At 41.0% G+C, this 14,562-nt stretch overlaps 1 protein-coding gene across 2 annotated transcripts in view; it reads left to right on the forward strand.

The window, feature by feature from the left end:
• SOAT1 (sterol O-acyltransferase 1) overlaps window positions 1-14,562 on the forward strand; it is a 30,314-nt gene that overhangs the window by 5,304 nt on the left and 10,448 nt on the right. For both annotated transcript variants that reach the window (XM_050900801.1, XM_050900800.1), the window contains exons 2-9: window positions 3,082-3,140; window positions 8,555-8,703; window positions 8,798-8,857; window positions 9,286-9,393; window positions 11,127-11,409; window positions 12,582-12,660; window positions 13,354-13,435; window positions 14,142-14,187. In XM_050900801.1, the coding sequence (XP_050756758.1) occupies window positions 3,082-3,140; window positions 8,555-8,703; window positions 8,798-8,857; window positions 9,286-9,393; window positions 11,127-11,409; window positions 12,582-12,660; window positions 13,354-13,435; window positions 14,142-14,187 (866 nt within the window). The remainder of the gene's footprint in view (window positions 1-3,081; window positions 3,141-8,554; window positions 8,704-8,797; window positions 8,858-9,285; window positions 9,394-11,126; window positions 11,410-12,581; window positions 12,661-13,353; window positions 13,436-14,141; window positions 14,188-14,562) is intronic.

Here is a 14,562-nt window from a genome sequence, read left to right on the forward strand (position 1 = left end):
ATTTTCTTCCTTATGACTTTAAATATATTTCCCATTTTCTTAAGGCATATCCCATCTTGTTTTAAATGCTGAGATGTGCTTGCTTGTCTTGTGCAGCCTTGAGTCCATTTTTGTAATGATGTTGCAGTGCCAGAGTGATAAAGAAGGATCCAGTCTTCTTTTTCAGCGTCAAAGCAAAATGAAGATTTAGACTTCTCAGCAGTGCACAATTCCTTTTAGACTCAAAATCATGTGATGATTCTCTTCTTGAATGGCCTCACAGAACATAAGTAGCAGCTTGCACAACAGAAGAGGAGTGATTCAAGATGATGATGAGTTATGTGTTCTCTGGTATCTGCCTTGTGACACAGCTTGAGTTTATGGGGTGATGCAACACAGCAGAATGAGTTGTTTTTGGCGTGGGTTTTCTTCTACAGGAGGCTCTTTGTTCTGGAAAAGAAGCAACAAGCTTACAGGTGGTTTTACTTTGTTTTATGAGATGCATATACTAAAGACATGGAGATCTTGACTTTTAAAGCCTTTTAAAAGATGCTGTGTTTCTAGTCTAGTCTGTGCATACACACTGGTGTGTGGGTGAATAAAGTGATAGGAGGGACACTGCATACAATTTAGCAATTACAACGTCAGCAGGTCAGAGACTGGCCTTGTTTCCTGTACAACCATTAAAGCTGTACATTAGGTATGTCTAAAACTATATCCATCTTTAAGGCCTTGTAAATCAAAAAGGGGGTTTTATTTCCAAAGTGAGCCGCTCCTGGGTAGTTACAATAACTGAGGCTTCGAATGCAAGATCTGACAGGAAATATATGGTCAAAGCAGTGTTTTTTTTATTTTTAGCTTAGCTTACAAAGGAAATAGTGCAATCCCTTAAGTCTCATGTGTCCTGTCCTCTTTGGCCATGTTGGACGGCTTCAGGCAAACTTGATAGTCTTGAAGACTGGCAGCTGGATGAGAGACACAAATTCTTACCTTTCTACAGGAAAAGGTTAGTTGTGCTTTGAGCTCAAAAGCTCTGTCTGGTCTGCTTGCTAGCAGATAAGCACAAGGTGGTTCTTAGCATAGTAGTAATGGGGGGAGGGGGCTATGAATACAATTGTGGAGCGGTGCAGTGAGGGAGTAGAGCCATTGAGATGATATGAAGGGGATACAGTTCTGCTGCTTGTGGAACAACTTGATTTTTTTTTAATTTATTGGAGGAGAGAGGGGGGGGAATCCATTTGACACCAGCGAAACGCATGAGCTGAGTGGGACGAGGGACTCTCTAGTGGTATCTTATGCTCTTGTCTCAAATTGTCTTCCAAACTGCTGTTGTTCGGCAAGTGTAACAGCATGATGAGCTCAAATGCTGAGGTAGTGTTGTTGTCTTGGAGGTGAGATGCTTAGCAACCAGGAATTCTATTTTTGTAAAAATGGATCTTTGCATGCAGCCAAAAATTCATGATGTTAAGCAGTTTCCTTGTTTGTTGTTGCATTACAAGGCTGCTAAGTAATCGGCTGTTGTTTCTGGTCTGTTCTCAAGTCTATAGCTTGTGTAGCAGTTTTTATAGACAAAAACTGATATTTCCACTTGATGGGGGCGGGGGGATTAATGCTAACAACTGAGCATAGCTTCATTGAAGATAAGTCTCTTGTTTCATTTAACTCTTCCCCAGTATTAGAATTGGAGTCATCTCTGAAGCAGGTCTATCTAAACTTCTTACAACTGGTTGCTCATAAGAGCACCTTCAGACTAGCGTGCATCACAGAAGCACGTGCTTCTATTAAAACTACACGCTGTGCATTTTGTGTGCGTAGGCTGCGCACATACAAGGAGGACAAGGCAAGGAGGCTGCATTATGAACTGTGATATTGCTATGAATCTGTCTTCTCATCACACAGCAACACAACATTGACACCTCTACTGCAAATCTGTTAGCTCATGCTTCACTGGAAACGTTATTAGAGAATCAGTTTAGTATCCTCTTTTTCTAAAAGTGGTAGTGTTATCTCAGATACTGAACGTGAAAGTTGTGATGCTAGCCATGTGTTACTGTGTAAGGTACTGTTGTAGCTATAACTGCCAAAGGACATGCACAAGGCAAGGTTTGTTGCTATCTTTTTACCCTGACTAGTATTTTAGGGGGGTGTATATTGCTGCTTTAATCTTGCTTTTCCTTCATGTACAAGACTCTTTGTTTTAAGTAACTTTATCTTCTGTGATGTTGTTTTTATTGGAGAAGTGAAACACCAGCTGGCTTGCCAGCACTCTACAACCATTGCAGACAAACCTTGTCTTAAAACTCAACTAGTTCGAAATGTCTGATTTGTGTATGTTCCGCTTGATGTAATAGAGGCATCTCAGATGTGTATAGTTCTTTATGCAAAAGAAAGGTCCTATTTGAGGCTTTACGTGTGAGCCAATGGTATTAGTAATGATAAGAGTCAGATGATGTTCATGGCATGGTTACACTTGTTTGCTTAAGCGATGAAACATGCTGAGGAATACCATCAGACTGGTGTCTAGCACTTCTCCTGGGGGACGGAAGGAGTGGGAGTAGCCAGGTTTGAACACAGAATAACCTTCCAACTTGTCATTTAGCCTGTCTTCAGAGCTGGTTACTTTATTTACAGATAGTCTTGACTTGACTGTCTTGTCTATTGGCAATGTAGAGACCTCTAGACAGCCTGATCTTATGTCTAGTTCACTGTGCGTAAGATAAAGCTCTGATAAAAGATCAGCACACTTGGATATGACCTTCTAAAGGTTGTTCTAATTGCTGTTTCAGGGCTGAATATGTTTAGGGACCTTGGGAAGATTTGCAGAGTTGCTGATGGAAAATAAAGCTTTCGAAAATCCAGCATGTTATCGGTTGTTGACTGCTTTATAGTGCTGTGATCCTAAATGGCTGTTTAAAATACTTGGTCATAGCTTATGAATTTCCTGCAGCTTAGTTTTGAATTTACTGGGACCTTACTAGTAAGTCAGAAGCACTAATGAAAAATCAGTGACTGAACTACTGTATGTTGTGCTTTCTGTGTTTTCAGACATGCAGTTTGCATCACTGAAAATGCAACTGTTAAATATTTGCTTTCCTTCCTTAGGCCGGGTTGATGTCGACCATGTGATAACAAGGAAAATGCAGCTAATAGCAGAAGCTGAGGTAAATATATTCTAATGCTTGCTTGTGGGGAGGAGCGAGATAATTAACCCTGAGTATCTTTCAGAGAGTCACTAGTCCTGGAACACAAATATCCCTCTTCAGTCATAGCTTGAGTGCAGTGGCTTTTATACAGCCCTCTTTCTCTCCTCCTCTCTTCTGACTTTGCACAAGAGGGGTAGTATTATCAAATGCAGTTCTGTCTTACTTGACCCCAATAGGTTGAAGTCCAAAGATAAGAATGAACTTTGAGGCCTGTAAATAAAATGGAACTTCCCTCACCACTATTGGCAGTGTGATTATCAGCTAGCCTGCTTGCATATTTAGTCTGTAAAACGCTCTGTGTCCTGCTATCCATTGAATAAAGGGTAGCGTGTCGCCTGTATCCCACAGCTTCTGTTGCCCTGGCTATGGAGATGACCGTCCTGAGCCTTGGTGCCACTCTTTTTGTCAGTGAGCAACAGCCTCAAAGAAAATAGCACTGGGTATTTCTACTGCATTTGTGTGAGCTGCCATTGTCTTAGCTTATGTTAAGGTGATTTATGCCCAAATTAAATAAGGTTAGCTAACAATGAACTGCACCTTCCTTGTTAACCGTTGTTTTGTAGCACGAATGTTCTTCAGGGCAAATTGTCCTGTACTCTTGCTTCATTTTATTGCAGAGAATTCCATGGTAAAGATGAAGTAATCTAATTGTGCCAGCCTCATGTGAATATTAAGGAGAGGGTACTTACAAGACAGAGAAAAATATCTTGCACCTTTGAGATGTTTTCCTGTTTAAAAGTCTTTTTTTACCTCTATAGGCAGTGTGTAATTTATAACAGATATAACTAAAGTGTATTTAAATGTCTTCTCCAAAGAGCGTACTGCTTTTTGTGCTGAAACTCCTAAAATTCAGCACGTTAGAGGGATAGTCAGCTCTGAATTTTATTTCGTGTGTTGTCTTCTCTGAATGAGTCTTACTGAGGACATGATAGAGCAAGCCTCATATGTTTTCTCTGCAAACAAAACAGCCACTGCAAATCACCACGTTGGCAACAGATGCTTGCATGAGAAAGCTTTGACAGCTTGTAAGTTCTAAGTTCCAGGGAACATCAGCTGGTTGCAAGGTGACAACTTGATCTTGGATTTCTTTCTTCAGGAATGTTTCTTGTTTCTAAATTTTTTTCTGACCACCAGCTTTGTGACACACTAGTTTGTAGACAAGGTGACTTCTTATCCGCAAAGAGAATTGAAGAAAACCAGCAGTGTTCTTTTGTTATGTGAACCACTGAACAAAGGCTTGGATTGCAGTTTACCTTCTAGGTGATGGGTATCTGAGGTCTAGACAGATGCTTGACTTCTGAAAAGTGCTGGTGACTGACAACTCCCACTGATTTAAATGGGATTTGTAGGTGCTAGGTGTTATTCATGCATAGAATGCCTTCATGCCTCTGCAGTCCAGTCTGAAAATCTAGTCCGTTGCTCATCCTAAACTGAGTTGAGAATGGTGTGTTCTGTCACTTGGTCAGGGCTGGATGTTGTCATGTTTGTGACTGAAATTACTAAATCTGTCAGAATGAGTAAAATGCTGGGGAACTTTTGCAACTTTATAAGTAAGCTACAGGGTTACTTCCCTCAACTTTCTCTGACTTCTCATCAATTATTGGCCAGCTTCTGCTTTTTATGGCGTAGCATTCTTTTCATACTTGCCCCCCTTTTTGGTTTTGTAATGATCTGATTCTTTTGTTTAAAACTTAATGGTGACAGCTGAGTGGATCTGCCCAGTTCTTTGTCTTAGACTTCAAGCATACTTTAGGAATCTTTTGGTTAAGTGCTCTCCATTGAGGGAAGCTACAACGAGGCCATCTGTTTATCCGTGCCCTGTCACAGTGAAGGCTGGTGGGAGGTGCGTTCTCTTAAGTTTCATTTCTTTGGTGACTGGGTGGAATGCACTTGGCTTACTGAGCCCTAACAGTTACTCTGACAATTGCTCAAGTAGATTGCCCTTTGAATGCCAGTAGTAATAGTTGATAACATAGCACGATATGTTGGGTAGTTTTGTTGTACAGAATTACAGTTACTGTAGGGTCTATGTTCTGGTTGTATTTTATTTAATCTAATGAGAACTCATGCCCTGCTCTCCCAATTCAAACACATGCATATGTTGATATCAGCCCTGGAGGGTTGTATTAGGAGGAGGCAATCTCAGCAGAGTGCTAACTAAAGGGAAGAGGTAGTTTAAGGAAATAATTTCTGTTAAACTCTTGCTGGGAGGACATTAGGCTGAAAAAGGGGGGGAAGACTAAAAAAAAGACAAGAGTTATGGTAGGAATGAATAGTGCTTTGTTTGGCATGGAAATTTGAGCACTCCAAGAGGAGCAGGAATTTCTATTTGACTTTTTTGGCAGGGATATGCACATGCATGCTGTAAAAGCAGGCTGTGCCAGAGAGCACTGGTATCTTCTGTTACAGGTTGTAGTTCCAAAGTACTCAATGTGGTGTGGGTTTTTTTTTCCCCTCCTGTTTTTGAAGAAACGAGTCCACATCTCTTGTAGAGACAATCCTCTGCCTCCCAGAAAAGCAGTATCTAAAAGTAGCCAGCTCCTAAGAGCTTCTGTTTCATTAAGCACTGGTGAAGCTTGTTTATTCTATACTGGCAGCTGCCAAATAGGGGAAAAAATGTTTTTATTAAGTTAAATATTAATCTGCTCCTTCTCCTACTGCAGCTTCTCTTTAAAGAGATCTCTCTGGATCTGACCACTATGAAACAGGAGGAATGTAGAGTTCTGATGCATCTTGACTTCAGGGTCTTCTGGTTTTATGTGGTCTCACTTCAGATTGTCTTGTATTTCCTGCCAGAGAGTTAAACTTACTTACTTGGCTGTTGTTGCATTAGACAGTAGCATTTTGTAAGAATACATCATCTATTAATATATTTTGTTAGCCTACAAGTTTTGCTTCTACAGAGGGCTTTTTAGCTTAGTTTTTTTGGGTGATCTACTGTATAAAATCAGTCCAAGCATGCTTGGAAAATGAAGGATATATCATGAATGACAAGTGTCCATCAGTGGAAACAGAATCCTTAAAACATAGCTGTGGAAAGAGGTCTGTGTAAGGGGCAAACATATCACTGCTGCAGCTTAGAGCTAACAGATGCTGTTTCAGTTATCTAGCTTTTCCTTCTTTTCTTAGACCTTGTGCCTGTTCCTTTTTAACAAAAACAATGCTGCTCCAGCTTTCTTTAGCATAATAGTTAGACACTGAAACATAAACACCTACTGACAAATGAGCTCAAGTGTCACAAATGCCTTTTTGAGGAGGCATAATTTTTGTGCACAGCTTCCAGGCTCTTTCTTTGCCTCCTTGAAAATGGATTTCTTGGTTTTGTTGCTTTTCAGCCTTAAAGATTAGAAAGTAGGTAGCAGTTGGGAATTCAGGGAAACATACGTGTTTCTTAAGCAGCTGATCAGTAGGAAGACTAGTTGAAATAATATGTAGTTATCATGTAGGAAGACTTGGACCTTGAATCTGGAGGCAAACTTGAAAAATCCCAGGCAAAAGGATGGTCAGACAAATGTTGCTAGTGTACTCGCATAAACACCAAAACACAGTATGCAATTAGATTTGAAGTCATTTCTTGAAACTTGCCTATCTCCTGTGCTGAAGACAATGGCTGCCTGGCAGAGCATTCTCGAAAGGCTTATGATTCAGGAGCTGAGGGGTTAGCTTTCAGCCACGCTTCACTAGGCTCAAGTATTGGGAAAACCATTTGGCATCTGAGGACTTGACATTAAGGAACTGAGTTCTCAGAAGTCTCATAAATCACTGTCTTCTGAAGTGCCAGGGATCTCAGGATCTTTAGATTCCCAAAGTTCTCACTGAAATACAGTGAATGCGTGTTGCCTTTTTCTTTGCTTGAGGGCATTCATTTTGCTTGCTTTTTTCTAGTCATAAGAATAACATGCCACTGTGCAAGTCTCAGGATCCTCTCTGCATACAAAGAGCAAGAGAATTTGCACCACAACAAAAAGCTGTCCAGAGCTCAGTGTAGCACTTTCTGCAGAAATAAGTAACTTTGAAAATTTTATCATTAAGTTTCTTCTAAATGCATCTAGTCTTAAAAACTCTGCCTGGGGTGTGGGAGATCAGGTCTTTGAAAGTTCATGTTATGAGACTAAATAGCAGATCCAACTATATTGCAGACAGGAAAATACAGGAATGAATTACATGTGCTAGTCTTCAGGCAAGACACAAGGTTCATGAAAACATCTTAGCATTTTACAATCTGCCTTTTGAAGATGAATTATAGTCCTTGTCTGGACAACTTATTATTGGGAGGGTTAAGTAATGTTTCCCTTTCTAGAAAAGAAACTCTTTATCAGGTGAAGCAAGCAGTCTTTCACCAGGGTGGCCTATGCTTTATCCACAGCTGATTATCTCCTTTTTCTTGCACTGTATCAGTGCATTTTTTCAAAAAGATGGTAGAGGGGGATGCTCATCGATGGTTTTTCATGCACCCTTAGAAGTCAAGGTCTCGAGTAAACCAGATGCTCCAGAAGTTGCCTTTGTCTAATAAAATGAGAAGAAAAATACAAATAGGCTAAAAATGGTGCAACTTTGTCAAAACTGGCTATAATAGAGAAGATAACCTGTATAAAGCTGTCTGAAGAAAAGGGAGCATAGGAGATTCAACTGGGATATTTGATCCCATGAATTCTTGAACTTCAGTTTTGCTGCCTACCAGTTTTGTCTGTCTCGCTGCTCAGTCTTAATGCTTAGCAATGTTACCCTGTTTTGTTGCTTTAGTGAAAATTTTCTGTGCATTCTGTAATTTCAGTGGTACATGAAAGGTTTTATCCAAACAGTGGTAGCAGTGGAAGAGTTAATTTGATCCTTCTTCCTGTACTCACATCATTGAGATAGCTTCTGCATTAATGCATGAGAAAATCAATGGTGATTGCTTAGCCACAAGTGTAAAAAGGTCCATTTTTCCCTCCATAACACTAGGTAGGCTAAAAAGTAAATCTTGTTTGTACCTGTTTTGTATGCTAAGAATGTAACTCTGGTTAAAAATAAGAAATGTTTTCTGGGGCTCATGTATTAAGTTTAGCTCAACCTTCTTGGCACCATAAAGTACATGAAATACCTGTCACTCCAGATATACGTATGAAGATCAGTATGTTTACTTTGCTCCTCTGTGTTGCATCTGATAGAGAAGATAAACATTATTCAAAGTCCTCTGATCTGAGGTGTGTGAACAGGCCAGGATAAGCCCCTGATCTTGTCCAAGTGGGCTCCAACTGTTGGCAGATGGTACAGGAATGTTTTCTTGATGCCTTGCTCTGTCCTGCTCTGGGATAAAAAGGAATATGAATATTTTATGAAAATGTATCCAGAGAGTTAAACAACTTTCTGCTCTGTTTTTACTCTGTCAGCAATTGAAGCCAGCTTTCATGAAGGAAGTGGACAGTCACTTCACGGAGTTTGTGAACAGTTTGGTGGCAAAATCGGTGCTCCTGGATTCCTCATCTTCAGCCTCCCTCTTCCCAGCTTCCTGCTCAGAGAAGGAACTGCACAAAGCCAAGTAAGTCAATTTTAAGCTGTACCTATAACCAGGTTATGTTTCCTGGAAGCCTTATTTCCTTTCTTGTCTCAAATGTTCTCCTCTTTGTTTGCAGGACCTTGAGGGCCCCTCCAGAGCATGGGAAGATCTTTACTGCCAGAAGGTCCCTCTTGGAGTGAGTAACTTAACTTCACGTTTTCTATTAAATTGACTGAAAATACCCTTGATAGCAAACTAACTAGCCTTTGCTTTGAGGTACTTTCCCCACTGCCACCTGCGGTCAAACCCCTGTGGACTAATCCGTTTAAGCTTCTCTGTTCCTTTCTAAAACATCTCTACTACAGCTTGCAGCCTTCCCGAATGTAAACCTTAATTACAGTCCCCTCAGTACCACTAAGATAATGGCTAATTATCCTTTGTCTGAGGATAAACTGAGGAAGTGTATGTGTAGACTGGCACCCAAATTGCACCTTAACTTCAGTCTTTTGAGTTGGGATGGCAGCGATGTCATCTTACCTAACTGTGAAACACTTTGAAAGCTAACATACTGGAGGTCTGATGTGCTATGGGAATGGCCTGATAGCATTTGAATCTCTCCCTTAGTGAGCTGTTTGAAGTGAGTCACATCAGGACGATCTACCACATGTTCATCGCTCTTCTCATTGTCTTCATCCTCAGCACACTTTTAGTAGACTTCATTGATGAAGGAAGGTAAGAATGCTTTAGAAAGACAGGGATTGGGGCTGGGAAATGCTCGCTTCCAAAGCGCCAGAGGTACATGAAACTGCAGAATAGTGCAGAAAGAAGGGGGAATCCTTCCTTGGGATGTTCTTGGAAGGGGGTTTCCCAACTTGACATACTTAAAATATATGCTGGAATTCCTGTTGAGGGGATGTGGTAATTTCAAATCAGATAGTGAGATATTAGGAAAATTCTACAGATTGGTGTATTCCGTGAGAATTATGGCCAGCACAGTTTGGCCTAACGTGCTTCATTCTTCCCAAGGCTGGCAAAAGGGAGGGAATCATCATGGAATGTGGACTACTTCAGTTGAATATCTTTAATGAAATGGTAGCTTTCAGCTGCTTGCGTTGCTTGAAGGAGGACTGTGTTTAGAAAAACTTCAAATACTTCAGCAGTCCTTCCTCTGTTTAAAAATGATAGTTCTGGAGCACTGTACTTGTGCTTAAATAAAAATAGAACTTTTTGTTTTTCATGGGGAAAAAAATCTCAAGAATACTGGCACAGCAGCCTCTGTTAAGATTGTGCTTTGCAGGTAGCCGTTGTGAACAAGACTGTGAAAGACTGCTTTCCTCACACTTGCTTGTTGCTTTAAATAGTATCTTTTTGGCAAGCTGTATCCCATGTACACAAGTAGGATTGCATGTTTATCTTGCTGATTATCTGATCTTCAGTGTACAAAACTAGAGCTGTATCTTGTCTAGGTATAAGAACAGACTTGTGCACTATTGAATATTGTTTAGCTGATCCTAACTTAATAGTGTATGGACATTGGGGGAGAATATAGGTATTTACCTCTAAAATCAACTAATAGGGCTAGATTCTCTGATTACTTTAAAAAAAATGGAAAAAAAAAAATCATTGCTGTGTTCTCAGCTAGAGCTGATAATTTGGATCCAGTTCACAATTGAGCCTCCACAAGAGAACAAATAAATTGTGTTGGTGTACTCTGTACTACCTTCTCCTCTAACCTTGATTTAGAAGAGCTGCTTACGCGTAGGAGTAAGCTCTGGTGACTTTGATAGCCAGTAAGGTTGAACATCCGTTTGTTTATGTCTGTATGTTTTAAGCTTGATTAATAAAGTACCTGGTGCACACCACTTGAGCATATTTGGACTGACCATCTAATGACCCTAAACTTTTTGGGTGACTTCTAAACTGAATCCATGTGGAATGCCTACGGTTTTCACAAAGCAGAATTAAATTAGGTTTGAGTGCTAGATGTTAAAATACCTCATGCTTATAGAGGTGGGGAGAAAGCCTCTTTAGGTGTTAAACTCCTGGGAAGAACTGATTCTTAATGTAAGAGTGATGATGTCCTGGGAGTGTTCCCCAAAAGCTCTTTTGGACCCTGGTTCAGCAGTGGATTGTTTGGTCACGTGCTTGTGCTTAGCAGGGATGAGCTTGAGCGTACCCTTAAAGACGTGCTTAAGCCCTATGGGATTTGAAGGTAAGCTGTGCCTGACAGCATTGATGGCATGAGTCCTTCATCTCTTATTTTCTGATGTGCTTGTAGGTGGTCACTTAAATCTGTCGCAGACAGCCCTCTGTTTCTGAGCTGAAAATTGCCACAGTCACTTCTATCCAGACTGTCCAACAATTATGATCTGGAAGCTTTGCATTTTGTAGCCACTTCATGGAGTAGAAGTATTTCTAATGAAACAATGGACACTGAATATTGTCTCTTTCCTTGTGCCTTCTAGACTGGTCCTAGGATTTGATCTCTTGGTCTTTGTTTTTGGAAAGTTCCCAGTTGTCTTCTGTACTTGGCTGTGCATGTTCTGTGCCACAGTTATCGTTCCATACAACCTTTTCGTCTGGTGGGCCCAAGGCTACTGCAGTTCCTCCCATCGTGTAATCCACTCTCTCTTCTATGGGATGTTGTTCACACTCTTCCAAACAGCTGGGCTTGGATTTGGACCAACCTATATTGCTGTATCATACGCCCTGCCTCCGGCTTCCCGTTTTATTGTAATACTGGAACAGGTAGGTCCCTACCCAGTATCTTTGGATATATTGAATCTTGTTTTCAAAATGGAAAGGGTCCTTTTTCCTAAGGAGTCAAGCATTGCTTTTATTCATTAAATTAAGCCAGGGCTGTGGATGGAGTTTGTCTTTGACTTGAAGATAGACTTACAGGCAGCAAGTCTAATGAGAAAAAGTAAATAGTAAACTTCATTTTGACCTGGAAACCACTTGGTTTTTTTACCCTGTACTTAAGATTTTACTGTAAGTTTTTTCTGAACATACTTCAAGGCTGAAATTCTATTTATTTCTAGTTGTCTTGTGGATGCTAAGTGTTTAAAACCGATTTTAAGAACCTGTTGTGCCATAGTTCACAAGGAAGCTGAAACATTCCTCTTTTGTTGTTGTTGCTGTTTTGGTTTTGGTTTTTTTTTTTTAACACACCCACACCCCACACCCCCCCCCCCCCCCCCGCGCAAGTACATAGTCAACAAGTGGTTCCTGTTTCCCTTTCTGTTCCCAAGAAGCAACTGTCTTTGTCTTGTAGTCAGAACTTTATTGAAAGTGGAATTTTCTTTTTCGGGGGAAGGGGGGTAAGAGTGCAAGAGTGTGGAGGACTGGTCAGACCATCAGGTTAAAACAAGGATGGTCAGAGATAGAAGTGTAGGCTTGAAGAATTAACTTTGGACTAGCACTCCTTTTAGTCGTTCAGTGTTAAAACAAAGAAAAAACCCTGCTCGGCAGTGGTGGACTATTTATGTGGGGCACCACCTTATTCCAATGTAGTGCTAATTGCTGTAGAATACATCTAACTTCAAGGAGTTGGTTTCAAGACTTTGAAACATACTGACCTATTGAAATGGATGGATGGGGGGGGTCCTTCAATTTTAAGTTAATTGGTTAGTGACTTGCTGGCATTATTCAGAGTCCTTGTGTGTGCTGTGGTTTTGTGAGTGTAAATAAGATGTGTTTTGACTCTCCTGAGCCATGATTGTTACTGCATGTTTCACCTTGCCATGTTTTAAATTCATGTCAGTTAAACAGGCTTGTGGGCAGAGGAAGCAGCCTTTTCCTTGTAAAAGGGGTAAATTGGAGAGAAACCAAGATGTTGAAGGTGTTCCCTTAAAATGCTTGATCCAGTCTTTATTGGAAAGTTGGGAGAGTATTAAATTGATATTCTCTTGGTCTTAAAGGTTCGTCTTGTTATGAAGGCTCATTCATTCATCCGGGAGAATGTACCCAGAGTCCGGGCCTCTGTAAAGGACAAGTCCAGTGAGTAACTTGCCCTGCCTTTTTTTGACAGCAGTGCATAACCAGCTCTTGTTTTCCCTCCATTGCTTTGAGCTGCCCTCATGAATTGGAGAGGTAGGATTTGAATAGGTGACTGTGGGGAGATGACGAGGCGCTAGCCTGGCCTTCTGCATCATAATTTCAGCCTGAACCTCTTCATTTGGTATTAGGCAATGAGCTAGACTGTTGTTGAGGTCTAAGTCATCTCTGTATCTTAAGTCTTTCTTCAACAGGACTCCTTATTTCTGCTTTTAGGAGCAAAAGGTGTTTAGAGGCTGCCTGCCTGTTCAGTGCTCTAGTTGAAATGACAGCAATTGTAGAAGCACAGAAGCTCTTTCAGCAAGGCATGCCAGAGCTGAACGTGAACCCACATGTTGATGCAGGCCTTACAGCTTCATCTTCCCTAGGAGGAGAGGAAATGTGATATCAAGGTGTTAGCACTGCACTACCTGTTAGTCACCCTTACTTGTTAACTGTGCTTCACGGTGGGGCGATTCCATCTGATAGGTCTAGTTTGTTTTATTCTCTGCAAATCCCATACCTTTAGTTCCAGACTGAGGTTTTTTGAGGTGATAGGGGTTCTGTGTTGTGAAAGGGTACTGGGGAAACCGAACCATCAGTAAGCAAAAAGATTGCAGTGTCCTTTCTTTTTTTTTTTATTTCCCCCTCTTCCAGGCACAGTACCTATTCCCAGAATTTCTCAATACCTGTACTTCCTCTTTGCTCCCACCCTCATCTACAGAGACAACTATCCCAGGTAATGTGAGCAACACCAATAGAACATTAAAGTAGTCTAAAAACTGAAGCCAACATTAAGCATCCCTGGATGTGATCTATTCAATTTATGAGTTAGAGCTTTCATAAAGATGTGGTTAAGTCAGTAACTTGGCAAGGGCAGGACTTGGTCATGAAAACTCACTCTAATGCTAACAGTATTTTGACTTCACAGTTCTGGGTTTATTTCTTTGGGAAGTGCACTTGAAGTAAAACAAACTAAGAACTTGCTACTGAATATCTAGTGATACACAGTTCCTGCAGTAGGCTTGTGTGTTTTATGTGGTGCTAATAAGCAGCCGTATCTCTGAGTTTGAGGAGGTAGGCTGAAGCCTTTAAAACTTGGAACTCCCAAACTTTTCTGTACTTTGCTGGGTTGCACTTTGACAGTGTCAAGTCAGCAGTCCTTTATGTGACTATCGGGCAGATCACCACCTCCTATGTAATTGCATAATGCTGCCCTCCAGATACTTTTCCATTTATGGAATTGCCATAGTTGTCCTGCTGTAGTTGAAAGTGAGGAACCAGCAATATGGGCAGACATCTCTTGGATGTCAAGAGATTAAGAACTCTGGAATTCAAAACCCAGTTTTTTTCAGAGTGTAGGTCAGTAAAATCAATAATTGAAGGGAGGTTTTTGCTACTTTGAGGTCCTATTTAGATATGATATGATGTGTTCTTTTTCCTAGGAATCCCATGATAAGATGGGGCTATGTAGCTACCAAGTTTGCGCAGGTGAGTAGTGCAGCTTTCTGAAGAATGTACTTTGTCATGGTTTAACCCCAGCCGGCAGCTAAGCCCCACACAGCCGCTCGCTCACTCCCCCGCTGTGGGGTGGGGGAGAGAATCGGAAGGGTAAAAGTGAGAAAACTCATGGGTTGAGATAAAGACAGTTTAATAAGTAAAGCAAAAGCCACACGGACACGCAAAGCAAAACAAGGAATTCATTCACTGTTTCCCATGGGCGGGCAGGTGTTCAGCCGTTTCCAGGAAAGCAGGGCTCCATCACACATAACAGTTACTTGGGAAGACAAAACACCATCGCTCCGAATGTCCCCCCCTTCCTTCTTCTTCCCCCAGCTTTATATGCTGAGCGTGACATCATATGGT

Source organism: Gymnogyps californianus, chromosome 8, assembly GCF_018139145.2.
Source record: "Gymnogyps californianus isolate 813 chromosome 8, ASM1813914v2, whole genome shotgun sequence".
In the NCBI taxonomy this organism is placed as follows: domain Eukaryota; kingdom Metazoa; phylum Chordata; class Aves; order Accipitriformes; family Cathartidae; genus Gymnogyps; species Gymnogyps californianus.